We start from the raw sequence: 19,801 nt of genomic DNA, 5'->3' as shown, positions 1-19,801 counted from the left end.
GCTAGGCTAGAGGATACATATGGTTGAGCGTAGGGGGACAATGGCCCAGCGAAGTCTTTTGGAGCATAGAGCCATCTCCTCAGTAAGGCAAAGGTGCATTTGAAAGACCATCTAAGGGGAACAGGCACGAGGATGCTAGAGATCAATAATGTCATCCTTGAGTCTTGGTGGGCAAGACTCCACAGGCCTTCAGCTCCTCAATGTTGGTATAAGAGTAGTTCTCCAAGGAGGGGATTCCCTTAAAGATCCAATTTTTTTTCGAGCCCTTGGCTTCTTCTGCACTAGGCACTAGAGAGTGGGGCCAAGGGAGCTCTCCATCTTGTGTTTGACAGAGACCCCCCCTGGACCCCTTCAGGAGGTTCAATGGAACTTGGACCTTGTTTCCGCATAACCTGGGCAAGTGGTTTTGGCCGATCAGAGTAGGGCACTTGGAGAGAGTGGAGGAGGTGCCCTTTCCTCATATATGACACACATTAGACATTTCCCTCAGCTAGAAGCAATCGCTTGGACTCGTTCGACAAAGAGACGATGGGTCGAGTAGTAGGTGCCCCTGGGCCATATCCCAATTTTGGTCACACTTATGGGCTAGCAAAAAGAAGAAGATGTGTTGCGGGGAGGTGTCTACACGCTCTCAAAGCCTAAATGATATCAATAAACTCACAAGGAATTTCATGAGAGAGCTACCAAACTGAAAGAGTGATGCCTCCTTTTGCAAAATGTATTTATGTTTCTATTGTTTTGGATGAGGATTTGTACAACAATTCTGTCAATTGGATGAGGACACATGCTTTGATAGGATACCTTCCAAGATCTCGCTGCCACTAGCTACTTTTCTTGAGTCATGGGTGAGGTCATCTTGGGTGAGAAAGGGGCTCATAGCAATAAAAGTTTGTTTTCTTCGAAAAGAGTATTATGTTTTTGAAAAGGAGAAAAGGGTGAGAAAGGGCTCATTGTAACAAACATTTATTTCTTTGCAAAGGGTATCATGTTTTGAAAAGGAGGAAATGGTCACACGAGTCCTACACCAAGGATTTGGACAATAAGGAACCAACCTCTTGTTTAGGTAGCTGATTTCTTGGTTTTTCTCCTAATAAGCCAAGGTCTACAAGGACTGTAGATTGGGTTGAACTTCCAGGCTTGCCTCCCTTCCCTCAACACCCCCCCAACCTCCTCTCTCTCTCTCTCTCTCGCCTTCAATCATGGAGACAGGAGTAGATCTCCCTGATAGACTCTTCTCAGAGCTCAATCACTGAGTTCTTCCGGCCAGACCATGAGGGTTCCCACACCACGAGACCCGCCATGATCGTGACACAGAGCCAACGACACGACAGCTCAGACAGATGGTTGGCCAGCACTAGAGCGTTTTATGAAACTCTAAAATCATACGAAGCCAAGTGGCACATTCTAAGTCGTTAGATCAACTGGCCTATTATTAGCTACTTACAATATTCTTAGCAGCTGGCTAAGCATTCTAGTTCACAATATGTTTGTAGAAGAGTGTGGGATAGAATAGATGCATCATGGCACAAAGAGAGAGAGCTCAAGTGAGGCAAAATCCATGTATTAGAATGAAGAAATGTCCTCCATTTTATAGAATGAGAGGATGGTGTAGGCACCTCCCCTATATCAGTGGCAATCAGCCCCTACATCAATGGGACTGGCCTAGATCAAAGGAACCTCCCATGTGGGGGCCTTTGTGCTTACATCATCACTTAGGTCACACACTAGACACCTCAGAGCACTAGGTGTGCTTCTACAAAACACACACACACACACACACACACACACACACACACACACACACGTGACTCCCCTAGATGCACACATGCACCTTAGAGCAAGTTGTTAACCATACTTATCCCAACATACCCCCCCTCAAGGGTTTGCCTCTTGCAATGTCAAGGATCATCTAGTCACATAGTTTCTCATGCCATCTCATGGTGGTCACACATGCCATCTCATGGTGGTCAAGGATAAATCTATGGCTAGGATCTCATGCTAGCAAAGGTGCCTAAGCATCAAGGTTTACAAAGCTGCGATAGACCAAATACATATCACGTGGCCTACAATTTGACCAAGTGATGATAAACAAAAATTCAAAGACAAGTTGCTCAAAAGGCCAAGTCCCTGTCTTCTGCCACAAAGTTTGATGCTTCATTTGTTGATGGAGTTCTCTCTTCAACCAGATTTGTCATAGTCCTCTTTTTCTCATTGCAAAACTTTTCAGAGTGATTATTTTTGCCACAATAAGAGCAAGAGTTGATTTTATAACGATGATTGTTTTTCCCACAATGTTTACAAGTCTTATACCTGCTCTTTGAAAACTTCACTGCAAGTGCTTCTGTGTGCATTTTGCCCATTCTTGAAGTGTTGTTTCTTTCCTCTTCTTGTAAGGCACTGATGATGCCTTCTAATGTGGATTGAGGAAGATTCTTCAAAGTAGTAACCACATAGTCAAAGTCTTGAGGCATGCTTTTTAAAAACATTGCCATAGCATCATCCTCAGTGACACGAGAATTAATTGAGGCTAGTTATGTCATAAGACTCCTCAGTGTGTTGACATGAGCTGCAACATTATCTCCCTCCATTTTAAGTTCAAAGAACTTAATTTTTAGATTTAATTTAGAAGTATAAGAGCTAGCACCAAATAATATGTCTAACTTATGCCATGCTTCAAAAGGGGATTCCAAATATGAAATGTGGTGTATATAATCATCTCCCAAACCTTAGGCTTTCTCTATCCTTTTTGCATCTGCAAGTGTAGAAGTAGAGTTAGTAGCCTTTCCTTTACCTTTGGTTGTAGTTGATTCACCTTCCTGAGAGGATTGAGTTCCTTCCTTGAGTAAGTCCCATAGATTTTCTCTCATAAGCATAAACTTTATCTTCATCTGCCAAGTATGGAAGCCTTGGCCATTGAACTTGTCAATTTTATAAGTAGCCATGAGAGGGTCTTACCTTTTTCAGACAGTGTCTACTCTCTTACAAAATGACTAATCTTATTGAACAAAGAAATCTCCCTCACCATACAAATGTAGATTGCTAAAGATAAATTCAGAAAAGCCTAATTGTTTAACATATTCATATCCAATTGGCTTCTCCCAAAGTTTCTTGGCTGGGGTCTTCTTCACTTTGAACTTTGTCGTTCTTGTAGTCTTCTTCAAGTGCTTCGCATTGGAAGAACCTTCAACTTGGCATTTTGACAAGAGATTAATCCCAATTGAATTTCAATTTGAAATTGCATTCTCTGATCTGTACTTTAGCATTACTTCAATCCTGGTAATAGATGAGCATAGAGGCGAAATTACGAGAATTTTTGTCAGACCTTGCTTGGATCATCGCGGGTGATATAGTCCATCTCTAGGGGAATGCTTTGAGCGAGAGGTGTGTCCCATAGGGTAGAGTCTTCAGCTAGGAGGGCTTGGTAAACGACGCAAGGGATGAGGAGAACAGAGCTAAGCCATTTCTGAAGAGGAAGGAAGAAGAAAGCTCAAAAGAAGGTGATGGAGAAGAGGTGGCTCTACTAAAAATAAGTTCTCCAAAGCCTACCAGCTCTGATACCAAATGTAGAAGAGTGTGGGATAGAATAGATGCATCATGGCACAAAGAGAGAGAGCTCAAGGGAGGCAAAATCCATGTATTAGAATGAAGGAATGCCCTCCATTTATAGAATGAGAGGATGGTGTAGGCACCTCCCCTATATCAGTGGCAATCAACCCTTACATCAGTGGGACTGGCCTAAATCAAAGGAACCTCCCATGTGGGGACCTTTGTGCTTACATCATCACTTAGGTCACACACTAGACACCTCATAGCACTAGGTGTGCTTCTACAACACACACACACACACACACACACACACACACACACACACACACACACACACACACACACACACGAGACTCCCCTAGATGCACACCTTAGAGCAAGCCCTTGACCATACTTATCCCAACAATGTTTAGCATTTTGAATCTTGTAAAGCTTCATATTCAACATTTAAAGATATCTTTAAGGAGATTGAACATCCCACAAGCATATCGACATCATTTTACTTCATGAACAAATGCGACTACTTCATCTACAATCAACATAATTTCATTTTTTAAGTTTTGGGACTTTAGATTCAATCATTGCAAAGATTATTATAAGCAAAAAAGTATTGGCAATATCAGTTTTGCAATTAGAAATTAGATCTATAGTTCGAAGGGTGAGCAGGCATGATGGAAGAGATGAGTTTTTGGAGCATATGAACAAATAAGGATAAGGCATCAATAAGGAATATTTATCTTTTTGAGCTCATAAACAAAGACTTTTGGCCTTCCACCATTCCTCACTGCCACATGGTCATAAGCTCAAGTTTTTGGGATTAAAGCCTCTGTAAGCCTTTCCACCATTCCTCACAACAACATAATTGTAAGCTCAAGTTGTTTGGACTGAGAGCCTCTACAAACCTTTCCACTATCCTCATGACCGTATGAAAACTTGTCATGCATGACTACTTGAGTACTAATAAAGGAAAGATAAAGGATAATTGAGCATTTGGCAAGTATACATAAGAGTATCTTGGTCCTTTAGGATCTCAACAAGTGAATAGCATATGGTTGAAATTATGTGGACATCACTTCTAGATGATTTCAAGGGTTAGGAAGCACATGCAAGATCCAAAGGGACACATTTTGAAACCACCTATGGAGGGCGGTATTGTGATTGTTGAACAATCACATGTCCTCATAAGGATATCTTGCTAACTAAAAATCATTTTGAGTAGTATTTATTTGCATGATATTGGATGACGTTCTCAACGTATCTACTTTATCACATTACAATCACTATCAGCATATTACTTTGATGCAGCTCTATCTTTATCAACTTCAGGAATCTATTTGAGGCAAAGATGATGAATGCCTAGAAGCAGTCAAACTAAAACCACTATTGCCCAAAAATGGGAAAAGGTGAGAGTCTCATTAGCCACTTTAACAACTTGTAACTGATGATATAGCAACTAAGTGGTTCATGATCAAAGGTCCAAGAAAATGTTTCAAAAAGCTGTTAACAATCAGTGATATTTGTCAATGACTAACTAATAGTGATTTGATATGTACTAGAGGTCAAACAAACTAAGATGTAGAGCTTATTATCTCTATCAAAAAGACACTTTTAGATCTACACTCTTGAATTGTTCATGCAAAACTCTAAAAATTGGTCAAATTTAATAATGGGATTAAGAACGAACATTTTTAGGAAGGATTTGTATAGATGAAGCACATGTGTAGACAACATAACTTTGAATCAGATGTTTGAGAAATAAGAGAAACAATGATTGTTGGAACCTACCACAATAAAGAAGGTCCAACATGAAAAGATTTATCAAACACTATTAGAATAAGTATCCTAAGAAGACACACCAAACATCAGTTGAAGGACACAAATATATTTAACTTTTGATTTAATACGTGATGTAAGAAAGAGAATGCAATGTGGGGTTGATAGACATTTTATTTCATAGAACAATATTATGTGCTCACATGTAATCCACTCTTAGATATAAATGTTAATGATCTTCTCTATGAAATCTGGTGCTAGCCAATTTGGACTTGGAGACTTTAATGTAGACCTTCAGAAGGAAACCTTTGATGAGATAGGGGACTCGGGGACCTAGGTTCCCTGCTATTGCAGGTTGCAATTTGAGGGTAGCCATTTGGTGGTGACCTGGGGACCCACATCCCTTCCCTTTGGAGCAACCACTTAGGTAGAATCTGCGATGTACTGTAAATGATAAACATATATGTGTAGTCTGCTATGGCTGACAGGGCACACATGTGATGTGCATCTAGATAAGGGTTTTGTAAATTCTTGGCCAAAATGAAAATTGAAAACCCCAGCTTTGTGTAGAGAGTCAGGAAGTGGAAAGCAATTCTTTGGAGAACTAACAAATTCATATTTCAGCTACAAGCATTTCTACATGTATCGGAGCTGCAAAAATTGTAATTTCAAAGGAATTGCACATTCTGTCTAAAAGATCGTTTAAAGAAAGCAATTCTTTGGAGAACTAACAAATTCATATTTCAGCTGCAAGCATTTCTACATGTATCGGAGCTGCAAAAATTGTAATTTCAAAGGAATTGCACATTCTGTCTAAAAGATCGTTTAAAGATGATTTGAGCATACATCTGCATAGCCAAGATCTTGAGACTGTGAAGTGACTGCTGGTGACTAGAGTAAGCTTAAAATTTCAGTCTCTGAGTCTTGCAGTACCTCCTACTAGCTGCCTTCAGAGCTTTGTATTGCAGTTTACTCAGCAAAAATATAACAGCTTAATTACCTTCATGAACTGAGATGACATTACTACTCAGGAGCTGTGTACACTAGAGCTATCTGCAGATGGAAAAATCAATCAATATACAGCAGTGAGTAAGAAAACTAGCTAGATCACTGGAATTCATTAAGTACACCCTGTTTAGTTTGAACGCATTCCAAATACATAATGCCAAATGCAGTTTGACAGAGTTGGAACAAATGTTTTACATTGAACGTAGTCAATAAGAGCTTCGGGATCAAATCTGATAGTAGTGAATTACTAAAAGCATTTCGAATTATGATAGGAAAAAATTCTATTCACAAGGTTCCAATAATGCGGCATATGGAAATTATGCCCACTGGGAGCGTAAGTATTTCACAGATTCTTTTGAACAAAGACTTTGCTTTGCTCATATCTTCTTCATGTACACTTAAAAAACCTATGATGCTTATGGCAGATTCATCTGCCATACACATGATTTCTCAAATGTTAAAATCAGTGTCAAGTTTTGCCTCTAATTTTTTTGAGAGGAAAGTACCATCTATTCAACCATTTTAAAAAAAGCAAAGAGTTGGCTGTCTGTAAGGCCCTTAGAGAAAGCTAGCTCCCCTACAGCCTGCTTTGCGGGGTCAGTAACCTGGAAGAAGGTGCCAACAACCAGTATGGTGAACTATACAGCAAATGGATTCCTCAATTATCTGCAAGCCGAGCCTTGCAGAAACACTCGCTTTTTGGTGGTGTTCTTGCAAGAGTGGCATGTTACCACTCTAGCCCTGGTATTGCCTTGTAGGGCAATTAGACCTGGTTATAACATTTGGTCGGACACCTAGCACATCTAGGTAGGCCTCTTGGTCCACCTAGGATACTAGGGTGTACTAGGGTCTATATGACTTCTCGTACTTTCTCATTATCCATTTGGAAGTACACTCCATTGCATTCTCAGCTTGTTGTCTTCCACTCCATTGCATCCAACAGGTGGTATCAGAGCAGGAGATATGATCCAACCTGCCTCGCCCCATGCTCAGTTCAGCTCAACCAGCACCTTCAGCTCCAGTTTGCTGCAGCTCAGCCTCACCATTTTCTGCTTTAGCTTGTCTACAGATGGCTGCGACCAGACGCCTTCATCAGACTACAGATTTCCGACTCTCATTTCAAAATATATGCTTGCTGCTTGAGCAGATTTTGCCCTTGATGTAGTGGCTGGACACAGTTTTGTTGGACATACATTTGCAGCTTTTGCAATCAGTCTTAGCAGGGAAGATTTGTGCATTTGGCTCACTATTGAACAGCTGGTTGGGCATTCATATTTGCACACACTTTGCTGTCTTTTTAACCTGACATTTACAAATTTGCAGTCAGATTTTTCGGCAGCAAGCTCATTGCAGTGATAGACTTGAGGCTTTTGAGCACATTCCTTTTTGGGGATTTTCGCAATGGCCAGCACTGATTTGCTTGGAATGCTCTCAGCTGAGGACAAGTTTGATGGCACCAACTATCCCATGCAGTCATACATGGTATATTGTTGCAGAATCAGAGGTCAGACCTACCTCTCAAGCACAGGCACCTGCCTGCCACCACCACCACTTACAAGTGGTGCTACCGCTGTGACATCTAATCATCTAACACTGTTGCCGTAGTGCCTTCCACACCGGACCACATTAGATGGAATCAGAGAGATGCACACGCAAATGCCTTGATTGCTTTATCTTGCAAGAGATTCATTATTCCCCATATTCGGTCTCGCATGATAGCAAAGGCTGCATGGGATACCTTGGCTAATCCCTATTGTTGGAAATATGGGCCAATGGGCTTGGTGTGGTCCTACCCCTCTCGTGGCACCTTGGGTAATGTGGATATTGGAGGGGTATTAGGGCCCCTTAGTGTGCAGATGACACATGGACATATTGGACAGAATTCCCATAAGCAAAGGTACATGTCAATGGGACTTGAATATGCGACTAGGTGTGACCAAGGTCTAACAACCTTGGCATGTTGCTCAGGTGACCATGATGTGACCCAGGTGTGACTCTTGGTGTGAGTTTGTGACCGGAGAATCAGAGTACAACAGCAAGAGCAAAGGTATGCCTTGTAATGCATGCCTTAACGAAGATTGCCAAGATAGCAAGGACAACGTGGAAGGATGCTCAGGATGTGAAAATTAAAAAGGAGAGCAAGAATACAAGAAAATATTAAGGAGATAGACAAGACAACTTTTAAGAAATCAACAAGGGCAATCATGGAAACTCTTGTTGAGGTATGTAAGAAGATATAGGTGAAACTACAGGCAAACCATAAACACATTTATAAGAGAGCAAGATGGAACAAGGAATTACTACCTTCCATCTAAGAGTATGCATTTGCCAACAAGGCATGCCTTGACATATCTAGCAACCTCGCCAATTTGTTTGAGCTTTAGTCAATACACCCATTCATTCCAATTGCATGAAGGCAGAATTAAGCAGGCAGTTGGTGTTGGTACCTCTTTGGCACAAAGTAGATAATGTGTAGACATGATCAGGGTAAGAGTCAGTTCTCATGATCTAGAAGCTGATGCTGGCTGATGGAGGAACACTAGCTGAGAAGAGAGGACCTATAAGCTATGCACAAGAGTGTGAAGCTCACTATTGCAGCAACTATGCTCACATTAGAATGAAGTTTATATCCACAGCTTGCAGCTTCTTACTCTCTACAGTCTTTTTGAATTACCTCCAAGGAAGTTGGGAGTTGCATCTTAGAGATCTATAAGCATGAAAAGGAATCATGGAAACTTGAGATTTAGAAAGGAAATACTGGAGTTTCACTGATTTCATAATCTATTGTAAGTGGTGTAGATATTTAGAGCCACCTATGAGATGCATTGCAATTTTCATACATGAGGTTATCAAACTCTCTAGACTCATGATGCCTGCCATGGAATCTAGCAAGAGATCATAAAATTCTTCTTCACAGGAGAAGAAGTGGTTAGGATACATCGTGTCTGTGGTTCTGATTTTCAAGCATGACAGGTCAGCAAGAGACTGGTTTTGGGCCCTATCGCACATGCCTAATTCAAGGTACTATTATTGCAGTATCTCGATCATAGGAAGTACACCCTACACAGAGGTGTTGTGGACGCTATCAATAGATCTTATAGATATATTCCCAAGACATTGGGAGTCTCGGTGGGACACAGTCAAGCCCATGTAGAGATCAATGACTAACAAATGATACATGACATATGGCATAATACGACACGGAGTTTTTCATCCTTTCTTGAGACTCATTAGTAATTTCAAACACCTCCCCCATGGAGGGTGTACTCTCATGTTGATTTCAGTTTCTTAGTTGGCTTTTTGCGCCTTTTGCACACATTAATAAACCTCTCTCTCTCTCTCTCTCTCTCTCTCTCTCTCTCTCTCTCTGAGAAGTACAAGATGTAGAAGAAGGGGATAGCACATGACAGTGTCTGAACAATGGGACGAATATGCAAAACAAATTGAGGATGGCAGTGTGGAATTGCAATGGCACCCTTTGGTCAGACCCAGGAGGGTTCTTGGAGACATACAGTAACAGAGATATGGTTTTCTACACCGAGACACATGAGAGCCCAAAGAGAGGGCTACCCACAGTGACAGGATACACATGGGAATCCGCTCATAGGAGGGACCTAAGGAGGGATAGTGGGGTACGAGGATCTAGAGGTGTGGTTGTTCTCTTCAGATCGCATCTGAGGCCACTCTTCTCTGTGATACAAAGGGAGGAACATGCACGGCACATGTGGATTCGTATTCAGTTACCACACACACGGCCGATCTTCATTGCAATATGTTACTTTCCCCCATACACATCATCCTATGCGCGAGAGGTCACCATTGCGAGCACAGCCCATATGAGACTATCCATGATGACATCACAAAGTTCTCCAGACACAGGGACACTCTCCTCCTTGGTGACCTCAATGCACATACTGGGAACAGATAGGTGGGCCTGTTAGATTTCGATGAGGAATCCATCATTGTACCAGAGATGGATGAAGCAGATCTCGAAATCGTGACGTAGTCAGCAGATGCAGATGCACCAGTGACAGCATATGGGAGGCATCTACTCGAGTTGGGGGCTATATATGACCTGATCATATGTAGCGGTCTCCATAGATGGCCATCATTTGGAGGGCTCGCTTGTTTCCCACATGGAAAGGGGAGTAGTATGGTGGACCACCTGCTCGGTCCACTAGCCTTTGTCCCACGAATACATGATTTTACTGTACTCCTCTTCCACTTGGAGCTGACCACTCATATCTTACCTTCTGCATATTGATTGCCACGCCAGCCATGAGGAGGGCCCCCCCGCTACCCACTCGCATTCAGATCCATTTTGACCGTGCTCTTGACCCGGTGTACATGAGCCACCTGGCTTCCGAGCTTCCAGTACTCCTTGGAGAGGGGATGGACCTCGCACATACATCAGATACCCTTATCTCAATGATACAGGATGTTGCCACCAGATCCTTTCCCACGACACAATCTGTGCACGTTCTAGATGGGAAGATGTCCCAAAACCCCTAGTTCAATGATGAGTGCAGAGAGATGAGAGCCCACCTTACATGTGAGCGAGCACTGGGACACTTGACTTCACCAGAGGCAAACTGGATCTCATGCCAAGTGACACGGTGTAAGAAGCCGGCTTTCCTGATGTACAAAATGGATGAGGTGATCAGCTCCTTTCGCGGAGGAGACACTACTACGAGATGGGGGCTCTTGTCAGAGGGGAAGTCATCCATCCCCAAGATAGACAGCAGTATGGCGCTGCATGCTCTATATGATGTCCCAGGTCAAGAACCACCTAATATGTCCTCCATGCCTAGATCCACTACGTGTCATCTGTTCATTGTGCATAATGTATGAGCTGCCCTTCTACGGCTTCATAACCGCAGATCACCAGATCATGAGGGACTACGCACTGAGCATTTTGCACATGGGCAAGAGATCTTGACCCTGATCCTAGCACAGATGTTCAACCATGCCGTATGCCATGGCTTCCCACCTACCTAGAGCACCACCACATAGTATCGATACACAAGGCAAGGGATCCCATGGACACTGGGAACTACCGCACTCTTATGATTGGCCACACTTTGGCTAAGATATACGGGTCGGTACTAGAGAGAGATATCAGTAGCCACACAAAGGGTCACGGGCAGCATGCACTTGGGCAGGCGGGCTTTCAGAGACCACTCCACCCTGGACCACATTTTCACCCTGAGGGCCATTATTGAGGAGGCGAAGTCGAGGCATCAGAAAGTCTACACTTGTTTCGTAGACTTTCGTAAGGCATTTGATACTATCCCATGCTCTCGCCTAATCAGGAGGTTACAAGAGTTGCAGCTCCTAGAGATCATGATTTGGGGGGTCATGAGTCTGTATGAGTCCGTCAGACGGAGGGTACGTCTCCCAGGAGGCCTGTCAGATTGGGTTGAGAGCACTATTGGAGTAAAACAAGGCTGCCCCCTATCGCCTACCCTTTTTGGGCTCTATATTGATGAGATCACTTCTTTTATCGATCGCTTGGGTGGAGAGGGATCGCTTCCGGCTGACCTGATGGTGCACATATTGTTGTACGCCGATGACATAGTCCTCATATCTTCCTCAGCAGAGAGACTGCAGAAACGTCTAGAGGCTCTGGAGATGTTATGCAGAGAGAGAGATTTGACTGTTAACCTTGGGAAAACCAAGGTTATAATCTTCAACACCTCGCGAGCAGTGTCCCGTCAACATAGCTTCACATACCATGACGAGCCTGTGGAGATAGTGCAATCTTACACATATTTGGGGATAGTGTTCACCGGGCCAGGTTTCATGATGATCCATGCAAGTATGGCACGACTCACACGAGGATGCTTCCAAGCACACTTCCAGGACCCTCTGACGAAGGGTTGGCTTTTTGGCACGCTGGTGAGACCGACTGCCATGTATGCAACACCCTTCTGGGGGAGTGATATTCCAGCGACAGAATGGAGGAGATTTGAGAGGCTACAGGTGACTATGGGATATAGGATGATTCGGAGTAAACCCTCAATCCCCCACCAGATTATACAGGCAGAATTCGCCATGACCCCTCTCCAAGTCAATGCCATCCTTCAGACAGTGGCGTTCCTCCACAGAGTCTGTGCCTTACCCTAGTAGAGATTATCGAGGCTAGCATTAGAGTCCTCCAGGCGACTAGCAGGTCCAACCGTATGATATGGTTGATCTCATCTCGTGGGATCATCTCAAGTGGTGCATCCAGACTGCACTAAAAAGCAGGAATTATGTCCATCTGAATGCCATGACTACTAAACCACGTGGATATCCGTGCATACCATGCCGTATCAACACCGCTCTCTCCTCCAGCTCCATACATCTAGGGCTTGGGGGGGAGAGGAGTTCTCCACCAAGATCCAGTTCTACCATGACCACTTCTTGAGGGTCTCAGAGCACGGTCTTATCATCAGACCTCAGTATCTTGAGGATAGGAGAGTGTCACACACATCGGTCAGTTGCGAGTCTCATCACATCAACTGCGGATTTACGCAGGGAGAGCTGCATGCATACCCAGAGAACAGACGACTTGCACAGTATGCCAGACGCAGGAGCATTTTCTGTGTCTGCCCAGTCTATTATGAGACATGAGGACGATACCACTGCCTCTTTCAAGAGGGGCATGGCTTTGGTCCACTTCGACGGCTGATCCACTTTCACGATCAAGTCTGTGTTGGGCTCTAACTGATTGAGATGGGTCGACGGAGAGACACATCGATGCGATAGATCAGAAAGCAGCAGAGACTGATGCCACAGGTCATTGATATCGACAGGTCACAAACTTTTGTTACAAACTTCTATGCATCTGAGTCAGCTGCCGGTGAGGAGCTTGAGGAGATGAGAGCATCATGGATTAGCAGTAGGAGAGTCCACCACGATGCTGCCAGACGAGGGACACACACTCCACGTGCGACACAGATAGGGACTAGAGCACGCACGATCGAGGTTCGGTCTATCTCAGCCCTTCTTAGAGGTGACCGCCAGAGGCGAGGCATCACCCTTGACGTCGGCCACCGGATCCAAAGATCGAGGAGACTACGCCCTCCCCCACGTCGTGAGACAGCTCAACAGACACAGATACGAGAGCTCCTCACATCTCATCAGAGAGCCACTAGGTTACCTCGATATAAGGAACCTGAGCATGTACTAGGAGTGCTAGCTCTGAACACCTGATACTCCGATACTTCTTTGTTATTTGGCTTTCGCTACTCTAGCATTTCGACACTTGATTCATTAGTTTAGCACTTTCGCTTTTTAGCTTTCAGCAAGGGTCTTAGTGAACCCTTTGCTTCAGCCCTCAGTGGCTTGTATGAGTTACCTCTTGCAAGCGTTAATGTTAATACATCTTTCTTTCTTTCTTTCTCTCTCTCTCTCTTGCTTGCCACCCTCAAGTGCCCATCCTCTTTCCACCTCCTCTTATAACAGCACAAACAAATGAACATTATGTACACACGCGTACTACAGTGTTCATCCTCATGATATGATATGATTGTATTAGAGTCCACGTGAGATCCTTCAGGATCTATGGGATTGACAATCACTATAAACTAATAGTGATCAACTAACTTGTTGGGCTAGCTTGTGTGCTAGTCCTAATACTTTGTTGTGGTGTTCCGAAAACTCTTTTAAGTAGTTTCATAGCTTTTTGGTTGCTTGCTCCATCAGATTTTTCAAGTTAGTTCTATTGTGATGTTCCGAAAACTCTTTAAAGTAGTTTCCTAGCTTTACCTCTGCCCATTTGCTGATTTTTTGCTCAAGGATAGTGCCATATAGCTTTCCATTAGGCTGCTCACAATGATTGTCCAATAATTCTTTGCCATCTTGCTATCTCTTCCCTTGTGGATCGGTAGAATCCTCTAAGCTACCATTCCGAGGGAAACCCTTCTGGCAACCAAATGACCTACCATTGAGTGTTTGGGGTGAAACCTTGCTTGGGATGGTGCCCTGACTCCCTGTTCTTCTGCCCATTTGCTGATTTTTTGCTCAAGGATAGTGCCATATAGCTTGCCATTAGGCTGCTCACAATGTTTGTCCAATAATTCTTTGCCATCTTGCTATCTCTTCCCTTGTGGATCGGTACGATCCTCTAAGCTACCATTCTGAGGGAAACCCTTTCTCTAGAGCCATATTCATAAGCCTAGTAAGCAATTTCTTTGTCTTCTCCCTACCAGCCCTTGTGTGTCTGGAGCCTTTCCATTAGTTAGCCTCTTCAAGCCTTTACCCACCCCTTCCTCAGTTACGATGCCTTTTGCTGCCTTAACAGTATAGTCGTGGTTGACTTTCTCTTCATGATCTCTTTCATAAAGGCTTTTGAAAAACCTTATCATGTCTTCCCATTGTGCTTTCCTCTCTTGAGGTTTGTCGCCATGCAATTTCTGAAAGCTCTAAATCTATTGGCTCGTGATAAATATCCTCCTCTTGTTCCTTACCACCTGCTTATATGCTCATACTTTGTCCTCTTCTCGGCTGTGTTGGCTGTGCTCCAAGCTCTACTTGCATCCTTACAATCCTGGGCATAGCAGTGATTACATGGCATTCTAACACTTCTCCTCTTGCTTTTGGTGAAACACTTTTGGGCTATTGACACTAGCATGTCTGTTATGTATTGTTTGTTTCATTACATGTAGAAGGCATCTGAGCTTCTGTCCTTACCGTCTCTATCTCCCTGTCATAAATATGAGCCTTTTTGTAGTCCATTCTTAACCTGGGAGGTGTGCTAATTTTCAGTTTTTCACAACACTACTTGTCCCCATTATGCCTAGAGACATTGCCCTATGGTCAAACTTAAGGGACGACTCCTCAATCTTGATATATTCAATCATGTGCCTTGCATTCGGGTTTGTGATCACATAATCAACTACACTCGAGGTCTTGTATGAGTATCCTCCCATGTTCTGAAAATATGATGTGCCATTACAGATTTGCAGCCCAAAGCATCTGCATAGTGTAGAAAGTTACCTTCCCATATGGTTGATTTCCTTGCCACCTTTTGATGTCCTTTTCCATCCCCTTCTTTCTTCATTGTCCTCTTCCATTTCTTCCATCCATATGTGATCTCTCCCTTCCGTTGTTACGATGTCTTGCATTGATCTTGTTTCGTGCATTAAAGTCCTGCGAGAATAATTGCTTTCTCTTTAGAGAGCATGGCTAAATCCTCCTCTAAATGCATGAGGGAGTCATCTCGGGATGTGTGGCTGTTATTCTTGTAGATGGGTGCAAAATAGCATGCTGCCAGTCTGATATTCCCCTCCTTTGCCACTATTTCTAACCGCACGTATCGTTTACGTGGGTGTTCTTTTAATACCCTTGCTTCTTTTTCCCATGCCATTCTGATGTAGCATGCTATTCCACCAAACATTCACCCTCCTACATGAAACCTTGAATTTCTGTGGATGCATTACCCTCATGCTCCGAACTATAAGTATTTCCTCTTCCAGTGCGATGGCCTTGTCCAAGGTCCATCCTCCTATGTTCCATACTTTGATCCTGAGGGTCTCGAGTCCCTATGCTTGCTTCCCTCCCCATGTACTTTTTTTTTTAATGACAGCTTTTCCATCCTTCATGTATGCATTTTGCCTTCTTTTTTTGCTTTTCTGATTGGTTTAAGTTCCTTGAGCTTTTGGGAATATTGGCTCCTCGTAAGGTCCTCATTAATCCATATGGAGTGTCCCTTAAGGTGATGCTTGTGGTTGATCATCTGAGGTGGGATTGAGTGTCCTGAAACTTTAGAATGATTTGCCTTGGCTTTTCTCCTTTCCTACCTACCTGGACGGCTTCCTGCCATTAGTGGCTGATATGTGCATTGCTTTTTGAAAAACTTGGGTCCATGCCATCATCCTCACTCTCTTCCCCACAATCTGGATGTTAAGTACCCTTTCATTCTGTTCTTGATGCTCTTTGATTGTAAAATCAATCTCATCCATTTTGCTCTTGACTAGATCATCAATATTGTTGAGGATATCATGTTTTTGTGACCCTTGTGGAGTTTGCATTTGATCCTTCTTTTATACTCTATAATTTTTAACAATCTTTGAGACACATTCTTGATTTAAAAAGCATCATGAAAAGAAACACAAATAGTAGATCAGACTTTTGCTGCCTACCAATCTTCTAATTGGCTCTCGCTTCCTCAGTAGTGATAGTGAGGGTGACAGGTCGATTATGAGGTCGCTTGACTAAAACTTTGTAAGATGCACCTACTTTATCTCCCAGGATATCTACAATCTGTAATCACAACCACACAAAAATTGTAAGAAGTCTTATTGTAAAGTGGCCTAGCAAATGCTAAATGTCACTTTGACTAAGATATTTGTAAGATGCACCTACTCATCTCCCAAGATATCTACAACTTGTAACTATAACAAGGAAAATCTCAAGAATTGTGGCCTAATAAATGCATATACATTCAAAACCAAGCTGTTAAAACAGTCCCCTTCCTAACGATACTAAAAACAAAGATCAATCAAGACAGAAAACTACAATATTCAATTATTGTAGACATGCAAGGACAAAGGACATCTATCATATAATTGCTAAGATAGCTACCATATATGTGATCTAGTGAGTGGTCAAAATCATATTGGTAGTATGTAGATGAGGGAGCTTTGCGAGTCTCCTGAATAGGCTAGGGGAGTGAAAAGTTGAAGGATAAGTGTGAGTTTCCCAAATAGGCTAGGGGATTGAAAGGTTGGGAGGTGGTATACTCCTGGCATGAGGGTGTGGATCGTGAGATCGATGTCTGTTAAGTGAAGGCCAGTGATCCCATGACGTAGTCTACCACACTCTGGCCACCCCCATGAGGGCAGCATGTATATTGCTCCAATCCTTACCATTGGTGTAACCCATTGTAAATGAGCAACTCATGGGTGGTGTACATGTCGAATAGATACCTCCCATACTCTGTAATTGTGGCCCCAATATGTACATACTTCGATCTCTGATAAAGCTGAGCTCGGAGTATAAGAGCATCCTCCTAGAAATCTAGGATCTTTGCCTTCATATCCTTGGTAGTGGCATTGAAGTCCCCCATAAGTAGAAGCTCACTATTCTGCAAATATCTTTGGTGATCGTCATACAATGCTAAGAAAGATGAGATCAATCCCATCCCAAAGACAATACTAGCATAGTAGGAGCTTTCATGAGCCTCTTTATACGCTCTTTCCTTTGCTCAGTTTACATATGGGTGTGGTCCTCTTGATTTAAACATTGGTGCCATTTTGATACGTCCAAAATTGTTGACGCCTAAATTTTCACATCAATCACGGGCATAGGCACGCAAATTATCCTCCCAGCCAACCTCGATGGTAGCAAGCTCTCAAGATGATTACGTTACATGAAAGCTCTTGCTTGCCAAATCCCAACGAGCCCCAATTCCCTACATGGATCTAGTATGCCACATGTCTTCATTCTAAGGTACCTCCTAAATGCATCATTTACTCCTCTCTTGAGATATCATTGAATCGTTTGCTCCTTGGCACATTTAATGCATTTAGACCCTTTAGTCTTAGATCCACCTAGTCTAGTGCCATATCACCCTCACCAAGGACCTTGACTCTAATTCCTTTTTGATCATTTACGTAAAGCCCAACAAATATAATACAAACATTGATCCTTTAAAGGAAAATGTCGACCGACCCTTCCGAGGTCATGTTACCTCAACTTAAGCGTAACATTCCTTCCCTCTTCAGGCATCAGCGTCCTCGATGACAAAGTCTGGGAACACTCTCCGTAACTGGTATACGGATTCCCAGGTAGCTTCTGATAGAGGTAGACCATGCCATGCAACCAACACCGTTGGTATCTTCCGATTGCGTACTTGCATTGTTCTCGGTCCACGATTCCTGTTGGTTTGCGTCTTGCATTATCCTCTATCTCCTGAAACAAAACAACACCCTTGATTAGTGAGTCACCTGTATGCAAAAATATCTTTAAACGAAAAACATGAAACACTGGGTGCACCTTACAACCCTGTGGCAATTCTAATTTATAGGCTACCTTGCCTATTCTTTTTAGAATTAACCACGGCCCACAATATCGAGGTGATAACTTAGCGCACTCTCCTGCAGTCAAAGACTTAGAGTGCGAAGGAACTCTGAGAAAAACTTTTTCCCCTTCCTTAAATTCTGTAACGGACCTGTTTTCATCCACATACACCTTAGCTCTATTCATGGCTTGGCGGATGTTAGCTCTCGCGAGTGCTAGCATCTCCCGCATCTGAACCACAAAGTTCGCGGCACTAGGCACTTTTTGAGGTACTCCAACTGTAGTTTGATTCGCTGGTCTATAACCATAGTTCAGCTCAAACGGACTGAACCCTGTAGAGGAATGTTTTCTATCATTGTAGGCAAATTCTAACAATGGCAACCACTTGTCCCATGTATGTTGCTTCAATGACACATATGCTCTAAGCACATCCGTTTCTGGATGATCCCCACTACTCATTCCCAACTCAATCCTTAGTGTCTCAAACACCGCAGTCCAAAAATGACCGTAAATTTGACATCCCTGTTTGACACTATGGATTTGGGTAATACATGCAAACGCAATATATGTTTAATAAACAAATCCGCCACTTGCTGGACACTAACAGACTCTCTAGTTGGAATGAAGTGAGCTATCTTGGTAAGACGATCAACCACCACAAGGATAGAATCATATCCACCTTGTGTCGTAGGCAGACCTACAATAAAGTCCATGGAAATGCTCTCCCACCTACCTAGTGGTATTTCCAAGGGCTGTAAAAGTCCGGGTGGCTTCATCCGCTCTGTCTTACTTACCTGACACGAAAAACAACATGTCACATATTCATGAATATGCTTTTTCATCTTTGGCCAAAAGAAATCTCGTCTCACGAGATCATATGTCTTCTCGACTCCTGGATGTCCCGCACATGGGCTATCATGGCATTGTTGAATGGCTCTTTGCCTGAGATCATTCTGATTAGGTACTACTACCTTGCCATCTCTTTTTAGCATACCATCTCTTATGGTATATCTTGCATAAGTTTGGCCTTTTCTGGATGCCAGGTCATCCTTTTCCCCGGGTTTGAATACATGAGCCTTAGGCCAAAGGCTCAAGAAGAACTCGTCCACCTTTTGAGTTTCTCTAATCTCGGTCATTAGAGCACTCTCTAATACCGTGAAACTCATATTATGCATAATGCGTGACAACGCATCAGCAACTTTATTATCCTTCCCTCTTTGGTACCGAATCGTCAAGTTAAACTCCTGCATGAGTTCTGCCCACCTAGCTTGGCGGCCTCTCAAGTCAGGTTGTTTACAAAAATGTTTCAGAGTATCATGATCAACATCAACATAAAACTCTGACCCATACAAATAATGTCTCCATGTTTTCAGAGCATGGACAACAACATACAACTCTAATTCATGAGTTGGCCAATTTCGTTCAGAGGGAGAAAGCTTGTTGCTTTCAAAGGCTACTAGCCTTCCCT

General features: G+C 43.1%; 1 protein-coding gene across 3 annotated transcripts in view; it reads right to left on the bottom strand.

Moving 5' to 3' along the window:
• Positions 1–6,044: 6,044 nt before the first annotated feature.
• LOC147895781 (putative protease Do-like 14) overlaps positions 6,045–19,801 on the bottom strand; it is a 143,091-nt gene continuing 129,334 nt past the window's right edge. The window contains exons 11-12 of one of the 3 annotated variants that reach the window (XM_087382559.1): positions 16,455–16,575; positions 6,045–6,372 (exon numbers count right to left, since the gene is read on the bottom strand). In XM_087382559.1, coding sequence (XP_087238685.1) covers positions 16,462–16,575 — 114 coding nt within the window. In that variant the 3' untranslated portion in view covers positions 6,045–6,372; positions 16,455–16,461. The remainder of the gene's footprint in view (positions 6,373–16,454; positions 16,576–19,801) is intronic. The other 2 variants (XM_087382557.1, XM_087382558.1) reach the window with 2 other exon arrangements.

Source organism: Dipteris shenzhenensis, chromosome 12, assembly GCF_047967505.1.
Source record: "Dipteris shenzhenensis isolate YYH24624 ecotype China chromosome 12, Dip_SZ_1.0, whole genome shotgun sequence".
Classification (NCBI taxonomy): domain Eukaryota; kingdom Viridiplantae; phylum Streptophyta; class Polypodiopsida; order Gleicheniales; family Dipteridaceae; genus Dipteris; species Dipteris shenzhenensis.
Note: the sequence above shows the minus strand (reverse complement) of the source record. Positions and strands in the feature narration are given on the sequence as shown.